At 34.6% G+C, this 11,583-nt stretch overlaps 2 protein-coding genes across 2 annotated transcripts; one reads left to right on the plus strand and one right to left on the minus strand.

Moving 5' to 3' along the window:
- The first annotated feature begins 1,533 nt into the window (after positions 1 to 1,533).
- LOC124941718 lies at positions 1,534 to 4,977 on the plus strand. Its single transcript, XM_047482065.1, has 8 exons — positions 1,534 to 1,696; positions 1,768 to 2,205; positions 3,519 to 3,633; positions 3,738 to 4,059; positions 4,132 to 4,204; positions 4,280 to 4,370; positions 4,486 to 4,565; positions 4,640 to 4,977. The coding sequence occupies exons 1-8, from the start codon at positions 1,655 to 1,657 to the stop codon at positions 4,778 to 4,780; spliced, it is 1,302 nt and encodes a 433-aa protein (XP_047338021.1). The 5' UTR covers positions 1,534 to 1,654; the 3' UTR covers positions 4,781 to 4,977.
- A 1,211-nt stretch (positions 4,978 to 6,188) lies between these two features.
- Positions 6,189 to 11,187, minus strand: LOC124941283 (protein PAT1 homolog). The gene is made up of 5 exons (XM_047481583.1): positions 10,604 to 11,187; positions 10,178 to 10,311; positions 10,025 to 10,081; positions 9,139 to 9,196; positions 6,189 to 8,496 (listed from the first exon to the last, which is right to left on the minus strand). Exons 1-5 carry the CDS (start codon positions 10,683 to 10,685, stop codon positions 6,533 to 6,535), a joined length of 2,295 nt encoding a protein of 764 aa, XP_047337539.1. The 5' UTR covers positions 10,686 to 11,187; the 3' UTR covers positions 6,189 to 6,532.
- Positions 11,188 to 11,583: the final 396 nt, after the last annotated feature.

Genomic DNA, 11,583 nt, shown 5'->3' on the forward strand with positions numbered 1-11,583 from the left:
GTTCTTCCTCCGATTTCGGTGAGATTTTGGTTCGATTTACTTGATTATTTTTTGTTGTTGAGGACTTGTCTGGTGGAATGGTGGATTCACAATCTGTATCTTCGATCAACTATGTCGCAAAAAAGATTAAATGGGTTAGCTATGTTATCTATCGAGAAAAAAATTGTTGAGAAAGTTGATTATGCAAACTTGATCAATAATTTCGCTTCAAAAAATGCGAGACGAGTAATATTCAAGTGACTATGTACTAGTTCGGAACATGAATTTTATATTTTGTTTGGATCTTCTTTGTTTTTTTTAGTATTTACTTATGACATATTGTTTTGATGATATTTTATTTCTAAAATTCATGTTACAAATACTATTATATTTAAATCGATAAAAAAATATATGTATGAATATTAAGTTTTGAGGGCACCAAATTTTGTGCTCGCCTCATGTCTCAAAATCTCAGGTCCGGCACTGTGTATATGGTCCGTTATAATTTGGCAGAACTTTTTTCGTAGTTAGAATTTTAATCTTTATAATTTTATTTTATGTAACGTTTTGATGTTATTTTTTTTTATTTGTAAATTAATATTTTTATATGTGACTCTTTATTTGATTTAATAAAAATTAATTTCTTATAAAATATATTAAGTTTATAAAAATAATTAATCAAATGACTCAATTAATTAAAAAAAAAAGTTAGAAAAAATTCCTTCATATCCAATTTTCGAGACAGAGTGAAATAAATCAGATATTCTATTATGTTAAGCTGAAATAAACCATCATAGTCAAAAATAAAAATAAATTAAATCATTTTACTTAAAACAAACGAGACCTAGCAACCACTACTGAATACCACTAACTAGATAATAGACAATTAACATGCATCCCACCTAGCTAGTCCAACTTTTTCTCAATCTATCTACCTTAGTTAATAGGAAAGAGAAACCGAGTAGTTGTTTGATTTAAAGTTATTTGAATAATTAAGTAATTTTTTTTTAAATATAACTAAATTTATTATTTTATTTTAAAAAAATATATAACTAAATTTATTATTTATGTTTAATTAAAAAAAAATAACATGACAATTTATAATAATGATTTTCCAATAAGAATATATGTTTTTTTTTCTTTTTTTTATATCTTATTAACTTTTTTCACTAATATTCAAAGTTTTATTAATATTTTTAGTGTTATGAACGATGTTAAAAATGATACTACAACCACCCATAATTTGACTTAAACATAATAGAACATAATTTGACTTAAACATAATAAGAAACAAATTCCATATTTTTTTCCGTATCAATCCCAACCCACACGACATCAAATTCTCTCATTTTGAATAGAATATAGAAGAAAAAAAAGGAAACGGTGGGCTCTACCATGCAGGCAGGCAGGCGGCATTTTCCTGGTCTTCGTCTTCGAGTCTACCGCAGACCGACCAGTGTCCGGGTCTAATTCCAGGTCCACCCATAATTCCAGGTCCTGTTAATATCAATGATCTTCTCTTCTTTCTCCGAATCATTTATCACCACCGAATTCTTCTTCCAGCCAGACAGACAAGCAAGCAAGCAAGCAAGCAAGCAATCAAGCAAGCAAATCTTCCGCTTAAACCATAGTTAGAAGAAAGAAAGAATAGATCTTTCCCTCTTTACTTGGAATAATGCAAATATCTCACCATCTCACATATCCTCCACACCCACAGGTCAGATCCAAACTCTTTACTTGTCATGTAGTAAGTATATCTTTTACCATAATATATATATATATATGCAGGCTGATTCAGAATTGGGGAACATTACTAACCAAACCACCTCTGATTCTCAACTCATTTTGAGACGGCCAGAACTCTCGCTTAACGTCCCACACAGGATGATCCGAGTGTTTGGAACTAGTCTTAGCTCAAAGGATTTGCTTCACCCACGGGATGCTGCATTCAATGTTACAAATTCTTCTTCAAGACCCGGATTCCTTCGCGCTTTGAGCTTCAAGAACAAGTCTACTACTACTACACTACCTGATGCTGCTGAGACAAACTCTCTGCTCAACTCAGAGACTAAGGCAGCGATCCCAGGAAGTCCTGTTATGGCAAATCTTATCTCAGTTTGGAACAGGTGCACCTCCCTTCCTGTCACTACAGCTTCAAATCTCTCACCTTCTACTTCTGGACCACTTCCAGCTACACCAATCGACCACCTTCATCTCAGATCACAGGTGAACTCTCATGTCAGCTCAGCTCTCCTTGGAATCATATATTGAATTGCAACTCATTTTCAATGTGATTCATTTGTTAAGTTAGACGTAATTGAAATCATATATGCTCATTAACTTCTTGAGATTTTCTTCCTAATTAGAGTTAAGACTCTGATCATTTATCTGTTTTTGGATCCTGATTCTGATATGCTAGAGAAACCGTCGATGAGTTTATGAATCTGGTTCAGATTAAATTCAGATACACTTGGTTTCCAAATTTGATCCCATTTGGATCCACATCAGGATTAGAAATCTGATAGAAACCAATACCTCTTACATAAGCTGATCATAATATCCTAATCAAATTTTATTCATATCAATATTATAGCATTAGATATTCTAAACAATGCCTTCAGACTAACTTGGCTTTAAAAGTCTCAATGAGTTCTTCATCTCCAGCTCTTGAGGCATCAACTTGAATCCCTCCACCAATGACTACGTCTGCCATTGGTGGAGTCGTAATCAGAAACTCTGAAGGCATTGCGGAGAAGAAGAATAAAGTTATACTATTGAGAATGTTAATAACTTATATGATAGACTCAGTAAGTATAGAAAGGGGGAATGCAGCTACACAGGATTACAGCAGTTATTTCTATCTAATAATGTGTCGACAAGTATAGGTTGAGAATCTAATTGACTAGTATTAAGATATCACAGAATAAGGCTAATCTAAAACGATAGAGATAGGATACAAAAGATTTAACGTGGTTCACATCTTGGGGGAGTCGCCTATTCTATATATATTCTATGGAAAAATGGTTCAAGTAACGTCTCTATTTATAGGAGTACATAAAGTCACAAAGACTAAACTGCCCTTGACCAAACCCACTAATAATAAACTCTAATTATATATGTATATAAGAGTCATATCCAAGAGTTAACTAGAATGTACATGTACATAACTCTTGCCATGGTAGTAGGATAGGCTATATATTGGTGTAATCCAATCTGTTTATCCCTTAATGAGAATATAAGGAGTTAACCTTTGGTTCTTCTTCCTCCCTATTCTGAATCTTTCTATTCTTCCTCCCATAAATCTTGTCTCACTTGTCCTTCCCCTTCTTGTTGATTCCTGTTACTCAAGATATCTTGTCCAGCTTGAGCCTTGGTATCAGGTCAGGACATATACAATACATGTATCAAAATCAAATCTAACTATATCAATATCATAAAATTGTGATAGAAAATCGTATGATTCGTCAAAATTGGTTTTCTCTGATCGTAGAGTCAATTTCCATGTGAATTATACTTAGTGCCTGATCATATCGTTGCAGAATACATCAGCTGAAGCTTCACTTACGAGGTCTCTCTCAGTTCCTGGCAGGAATATGGTCATAGTTAGATCACTATCTTTTGCTACGAAGGAGGTTCACAAAGATAACAATGATGGTATGCGATATCTACCTTTTAATTAAACATTTCCCTAAGAGAATTTTAAATGTCTTTTTGAATGATATTAGTTTGTAAGTCTTAATGTAATGTGTTGGGGTCAGATCAAATTAGCACAGTTCAAGCGGAAGTAGAACAAGAAGAAGAAGAAGAGATTCCAGAAGAGGAGGCAGTATGCAGAATATGTTTCGATGCTTGTGAAGAAGGAAATACATTAAAGATGGGATGCAGTTGTAAAGGTGCTCTTAGACTTGTACATGAAGAATGTGCTGTTAAGTGGTTTAGCATGAAAGGTAATAAGAACTGCGATGTTTGTGGCGTTGAGGTTTCCAACTTACCTGTGACTTTGCTGCGAGTACCTTCTGCACATAGAAATAATAGGCGGGAGCAGCCTGTTCAGCAAAATGTGAATACAAGAACAATTAGGTATAATAAAATCATAAAATCAGTTCTAAATTGCTCATTTTCTAATTGCCTTTCTACATTATGCTACTGCAGTGCCTGGCAGGATTTTGTTGTACTCGTCATAATCAGCACAATATGTTATTTCTTCTTCCTCGAGCAGCTACTGGTAAGACTTCATTTTTTGCATAAATAGAATTCGACAAATTTTAGCTGATCTCTTTCTCCGTGTTGTGTTTGGTAGATCAGTGAATTGAAAAGGAAAGCGGTCATAGTTTCGGCACCATTTGCTCTTACATTGGGCCTTTTGGCATCTATTTTTGCGGGCACTCTAGGTAAATGATGATTTACTTACTGTTTCTTTACTTTGATTGTATAATGGATTATTTGAAATTAATCTCAAAAGATGGAACAAGGCCTTGATTAAAAGCATTGGTTTGTAAATGGCAGCAATCAGGGAGTATATATGGACATATGCAGCTCTGGAGTTTGCACTTGTGGCTCTAATTCTCAACATATTCTATTCTGTTGTAAGTAAAAGAAAAGCTACTTCTCGTCAATTTAATGAATGAATTAACTTATTTGTATATTATTATTGTTGCAGCTTGAAGTAAATGCGGTTTATGCGATAATGCTTTCAGCCGCGTTGGGTTTTGGGATGGCAATGAGCCTTAACACTCTTTTCATTCAATATTATGGCTGGCGAGTTCAAGTCGCACAAAGCTCAAACTCCGCTCCTGTGTAAGAGAACTGGTTCTTCAGTTTGTATAATAGTTGGTTTGGTTCATTAATTCATATTGTAAAATAATAATAATAATAATCATCATAGTATATAGTAAAGCTTGTAAGCCTTTTTTTCTTTCTGGGCCTCTGGCTAAAGATACAAGGAAACTTGAAGAGATGATTTTGTATATGGTTATATTTAGTTGATCTCTAAAATAGGTTAATAAACAAAATTTTAATTATTGCAAATTTTAATGATTTTGTATATGGTTATATTTACATAACTAGACATTGCTAGTTTATATTACAAAGAAAAGGAAACAAAACTAAAAGGAAGAATTCAAGTTTAAAACCAGAATAAAACAATAAAATTGTAACAATGAAATTGTAAAACCAATGTCTACTTTTAGTTTAGTTTGAAAATTTAATTTTAGTTCAAATTTTTCGAGTTCAAACTTAAATTTACAAACTCGTTCGAGCCGAGTTAATCCAAACTTAGTCGAGCCACGCTCGATGAAAATTATTTAAATTAAATATAAAAAAATTTATTTCTCTCAATTCTCATAGTTAATCTCTTTTATATGAAATATTTTAGCCTATCCTATTACACCTTGCATTTATTTACACGTGTTGCTAGATTTAAATAAATAAACTTTTGATACTCAAAACGTCTACATTACAAATAATATCTTTAAATGAGATTATTCACTATAAAGATATAAAAATAATTAAACTAGTTACATATCTTTAAATGAGATTATTCTCTATAAAAATATAAAATACTAGTTACAGATATTTTAAAATTTTATATTTGAAAACGGAGAGTTCATGACTTGAGAGTGTTATTTTAATTCTCCATAATTTAAAAAAAAATTGATTTATATTAATTAAAAAAGATTGAAAATGATAATGCCAATTAAAAAAAAGTGTTATTATGTTTCATTTCTATCAGTATTAACAGATTATAATTGGATAGTAAGTTACAAGACATTTTTATTACTATATGAAAATGATATGGCTCCATTTCCTTGTGAAATACTAAGATAAAAAAAAATACAAATATTAATACAATCAAAATTTATGATTTGCATCAACATATGTACCTCTGATTTGATTACACAACTTAAAACCTCTAATCAAAATGTTGCTTGCAAAAATGCACAATTGACCAAACCTGCCAATATCAGACAGCCTGACAATAGGATTCAAATTTGAACTTACATAATCCTAAACAAATAGCATAATATAACTGCCAATGACAACAATTTACATTAATATTACATATATTATACTTAAATAAATTAAAAAGTATGACAAGTACAACAGGCATGAGAGGTAAAAGCAGACCATTTTTTTCTATGTTTGATCAGAACAACACTTAAAATGATAACAAATTGCAAAAAAAACCAATGAAATGACCAAAAAAAAACTAATCAAACCAAACATAGATATTAATAGAATGCCAACTCCTTCCTTGTAACCAACAAAACACAGAAAACTTTCTCCACCACCACTCTATACATACATGGTGACAGAGTCCCATCATCATCTAATTAAAGTGCAACTGAAGTTTGTAAAACTGACCATCAAAATAAAATTTTCTGAATCAAGGAGGGCTAAACCAAAATAAAGAAACAAAAAAAAAATTATAACAAGGAGTTCATCCATATGCAAGTTGCAAGACACTCCTCTCCCCAGCATATCAACCACAGTACGCAAAAGAAAAAACGAAAAACAGCTTTCTGCGTTCGATAGATCAAAGCGACAAACAAAATCAATTACCCAAAACAGGCATAGACCGCTGAGCAAAACCCATTAAAATCCTCCTCTGGTTCTCATCAGTATGAGGAAGACTCGCCCTTAAGAGTTCAACAGGCATTTCTCTCCGAATTGCTTTTGCAGCATCAGCCGCAACTGTACCCTCGTTCGCACCTGGTCCAGCATGCATTAGAAACGATTGCATCACACCATCATACTTACTGACACAATATTTCGTAAGAAGATTGAAGAATGCGTCAAAAGAGGCTTGCCAAAACGCCCGATTTGAAACACTGCAGTTGCTCGAAGAACGGGGATCGGTCAAGATTTCGGTCGCTCTCTCGAGAACAGATTTCAAGATAACAGAAGCCTCATCTCCAGAAGAACTCCCAGAAGGCCTGAGGGGAGGATGCTCAGTAGAACAAACAACCGATGCTAAACAACTTGCTAGCGATTTCAGCTCCATTCCGCCAACACAAGATGAAACCGTCTTAGAAAGGTTTAATGTAGCTCCAGCATCACAAGGGATACTTCCAAACAAGAACCTAAGATGTCGAAAAACAGCCATGCAGACTACTCTCATTAGTTCGTCTCCATGAAATATAACCTGAAGGAATTTCGAGAGAAGCTTTCTGCCTTTGGGCAAAGAAACCAGTCTCAGAAACACTAGATCATCCTCGGGATTTAAGTTAACAGTATCACCATTTTTCCCAAGAGGATCAACCAGTTGAAGCGATTCAGCTAACCCTTCAAGCAGCAACTGTCGCCTCATCTTAAGCTGGACCCCACCGTCTTGAATTTGATTAAACTCCAGGAAACGATCAATATCATCGACATCAAGAAGCAGACAAAGTCCATCCTCAATGGTTACTCGAGCTGCAAGTAGAGGCTCCTGTTCAAGAGGCTTCTCGGGCAGTATATGTTCCTTACTGCTGCTGCCCGAACCCGAAGAATCAACTTCAAGAAGCGGCCTAGGCCTACGAATAGAAGCAAAAGCAACTCTTCCAAGAGCATCAACTTGAAGAAAGGCATGAGGCTCGTTATTAGCTTGAACTCGTGAAGGATGGTCACGTATCTGAGTCGGGCAGAAATGATGTCTCAATTTCGCACCAGCTGTTTTCCTTGCAAGACCAGCTTGGTGATAATAATCATCTACGTACGGGTCATTGCTATGGGTTGCTGCAAGCTGCATTCTAAGAATATTCTCAATTTCATAAGACGACATATATTTTGACCTAAATTGAGGCCAACCATATTCATTCCTCTGGTTATTCATTTCAAAGCCATGTGGAGGATACTGCGAGTTTTGCCTTCCCTTCAGCATACCCTGTCTTTGATCTCCCATCATTGCCTCAAACTTGTTAATTAGTGAAGGAGGCGGTGTTTGGGAGTTAAAATGAAGTCTATTTTGCTGAGCTGCAAGTTGTGGCATTAGATGTGATAGCGCTAAACCATTTTGGTGAGATAATTGTTGTTGCAACATATTATTCACTAGATTTGGTCGATCGCCTGAAAATGAACCTCTCTGATTAGCCCACTGTGGTTGCAATCCTCCGTTTACTGGATATTGAGCACTGAAATGCGGACCATGGTGAAGTTGGGGATTGGAAAATCCAGAGATGTTGGAAGAAGACAATGGCATCTGATTACGATTAGGTTGATATGGAATATTATTAGGATGAGTTCCCTGATAGCTCGATGAAGGCAGTGAAGATAAACCACTTGGAGGAGGATATGATATGAAAGATGATCTGGGTAGATTCGGTTCACTTGAGAAATGTTGGTTCTGAGGCTGCTGATGTTGTTGTTCAGGGTATGAAGATGTTCTATACAAAGATTTTGCATCAGCCAGATGAGAGTAGGCAGTAGGCGGTTGAGATGACCATCTCTTATTCTCTAGAGAGCTTTCACCCACAAGTATATGCTGATCAACCCATGTAGGGAAGTCTGCATCCTGTGCCCATTCATTAGCATTTGAATCTACAAAAGAAAACCAAAGAAAATTAAAAAAGAATAAAACAAATATATACTATGTATGGCTCAATCAATGCAAAGATTGTTTCCTGTTTCAGTCATTCACCCAATAACTAGTTGTGGGATGCCATTATAAAGATTCACGCAATTAACAACATGATTAAAGACATCTGTATATGACTAAGTCTACCTTCTAAACGTTTATGTATGTGTAAACAGATCCAGATACAGAAACAGAAACAAAAGCAATAAATGTTTCTCAATGGGGATATATTTGTAGTAGTGGGAACTGAAGTTTGTGATACTAATATTAATTTTTACTAAATACTTCAAAATATATGTATAAAGTGTTACAGCAACAAGTTGATCATTTAACAGCATGCTTTAAGACATCTACAAGAACAGAAAGGAAGTACAGCAATTTCAGGTATTTCTTCCTTATGTATGGCCAACTCAGAATTGAAAATACAAGACATACAAGACAGTAGCATATGTACTCGGATCAGAATTGAAAAAAAAAATTCAAACTGCATGTCAGCAAAAATAAAATGTTTCGATATCAAATGAGGAGGAAAGCAACAAATGTTACCCACAATAACGATAAGAATATTTTCTCACATTCGACAAAATTTTGGGAATTATACTCACTTTCTCTAGACGCCCTATCGCCAATAGCAACACTTGACCCACTGAAAACCTTGTTTGTCTGTGGAAAGAAACAAAAGAGAAATTACTTTGAAAGAACCAAACAATTAGAGTGCATAGACATGGAACAAATAGTCAAAAGAAAGCTAGATAACCCAATTTCTTTTTCTTTTACATTTTTTTCTTTTCCCCTTTGAATAGTAAGGAGTTCTATTGGAATAAAAACTACTCAATTAAACTCATTTTGTTCATAATTTTCCTTTTGAAACTGAAATAAGTTTGTTGACCTAGTCCTAGTGAGTTGAAATTCAGTCTGCAAGCCCTCCATGTGTTACAAAAGATCATCCAAGGTATAAATTTAAAGCTGATGAGACGTGTCATAAGTTCAGGAAAATCGTATAAATTAAAGCTGATGAGACGTGTCATAAGTTCAGGAAAATCATCACATTTAGCCGAAACAACTTAAAAATACAATAATTAATACTAGGGTAATTTCTTACAAATAATAGTAAGAAAAACAAACACCGACAAAAAAACACTTGTCGACTTAACCAGAAAGAGGAATGCTTTAGAATGAACTTTTAATATATACCAAATCCATGGAATAACAAGCTAACTTTGCTTGCGTCATTCCAGGTCGATGTCAGAACCTCTTTGCAGTTTTTGTCAACACTTTATGTTTCTAGATCCAGCTGAGAAACCGCAAATAAATTTTTTAACTGTCTTTGATTCAAAATGTGAATCTCATCTAGATTCACATCCAAACCATCAATAATAAAATAACAGAATACTGAGATATCCCTAGTGTAACATTAGAAACCATCAATAATAAAGAATTTGCCAAACAAAGAAGTGCAGTCAAACTTTTTTAACATTTTGAGAAACAAACCTTTGAAAAAGCGCCAGCAAGGTCATCGATATCAGAAACCGATCCCAAAACCTCACTCTGCAACCAAAGAAAATCTAGTAAGTCTCGTAACTCACTAAATTCGATTTTACAAACATTTTACTATATCGTTTGAAACATAAAGAAAAAACTCGCCTCTGATCTGTCCAAACGATAATCATCTGCCACAGGGAAATCATCTTCATCCTCATCTAACCCACCTAACTCTACTTCTTCAACAGTGTGGTTACCAAAGAAAGCATATTGTGATGCATCAAATAGCGAAGCCTCTGCATTAAATGACATTATATAATAGAGATGTGAGCCTGTTGTATATAGAAAGCCAATCAACAAACCTATTTAGAAAGGGCATGTAGTAATATTTTTAACTGTGGCTAGGTATCACCAAGAAATCACCATTTCATTTTGTTTCAAACAAATACTCACTCATGTTATGAACAATTACAGAGAATAAATTTTTCAATGGAGAATCCTCAAGCTGCTAAACCCACTAAAAGTTGGAAAACTATTTGAATTCCATATAACTGAGAAGTAAACAACAACACAAGAATCGGAGAAAACCTGTCGAACTGGCGCCCACATGCTCACGACCAGCAAAATCTGAGTTCTCCTGAATTCTACTTTCACCGCCAAATCCATCCATTGTAAATCCTTCAACTAGCAACTACCAAACCCTAGATGTACAAACACCCTATACTTGAAACAAGCAATAAATCTGACGCACAACCTTTAGTCTATCGAAAAGAAAGACGCTTGAAAGGGTATTGTTGAAAACCCTCAAGGCAGAAACTTCTTGTGTTGTCTATGAAGAAAGGATCTGCACAGTTATAAGAGATTATGCTAGGGCAGAGCCGCGTAAACAAGGACCCTGCTCATGGTCATAGGAGGAGGGTAATCGGGGTAAGAGGAGAAAAAAGGCGATGAAAGAGAGAGAGAGGGAGAAGGAGAAGGAGAGATCTAACGCAGATTTTGATTATAAACAGAGATGTGGGTAGGCTTGATTATTGAGGTTTGCGGCCGAGGGCCGGCCGAGATTGTGGTTAGATTTTGAAGTGGCTAAGTGTGAAGAAATAGTGCCTGGACGCGCCGCGGAAAGGAAAGGGAAGAGAGGTTCATTGACCTTGAAGAATTGCGTGATCTATAGATCTATATTTCTTTTATCACTATAAATGCATCAACATTTCTAGCTAATGGCTGGGGGATATGCATGTGGTTAAAAAAAAAAATACATTTTTTTTTTCTTTCTTTTCTTTTCTTTATTTTATTTCTACCAATTTTGCAATTTTCATAAATATGTTTATTTCTAAACATATCAAACATTATTTCAAATCTAATGAATATTAGTGGGAAGAAATGAATAAAGAAAAAAAAGAAACAAGTTACAATTGTTTACGAAGACCACACATTATTCATTCAAATAAAAGTGGAAGAAATCTTTTCTTCTAGTGTAGCGGCAATAAAATGTGGATATTTTCAGTCTCCCTGAGGTCCTGGGTTCGAGCTAGTCAGACGGTAAGTTCTGTGTATAGTTAAATGATTAA

The sequence above is a fragment of the Impatiens glandulifera genome, chromosome 6, assembly GCF_907164915.1.
Source record: "Impatiens glandulifera chromosome 6, dImpGla2.1, whole genome shotgun sequence".
Classification (NCBI taxonomy): domain Eukaryota; kingdom Viridiplantae; phylum Streptophyta; class Magnoliopsida; order Ericales; family Balsaminaceae; genus Impatiens; species Impatiens glandulifera.

Bases quoted from the DNA above. Each gene is read 5' to 3' on its own strand.
- LOC124941718 (XM_047482065.1), top strand. From the start codon at position 1,655: ATGCAAATATCTCACCATCTCACATATCCTCCACACCCACAG. The intron at 1,697-1,767 runs GTCAGATCCAAA...ATATATATGCAG, and splicing joins CATATCCTCCACACCCACAG to GCTGATTCAGAATTGGGGAA. The intron at 4,205-4,279 runs GTAAGACTTCAT...TGTGTTTGGTAG, and splicing joins TCTTCCTCGAGCAGCTACTG to ATCAGTGAATTGAAAAGGAA.
- LOC124941283 (XM_047481583.1), bottom strand. From the start codon at position 10,685: ATGGATGGATTTGGCGGTGAAAGTAGAATTCAGGAGAACTCAGATTTT. The intron at 9,197-10,024 runs GTTTGTTTCTCA...TTCTTTCCACAG, and splicing joins TTGCTGGCGCTTTTTCAAAG to ACAAACAAGGTTTTCAGTGG. The intron at 8,497-9,138 runs GTGAGTATAATT...TTTCTTTTGTAG, and splicing joins CGATAGGGCGTCTAGAGAAA to ATTCAAATGCTAATGAATGG.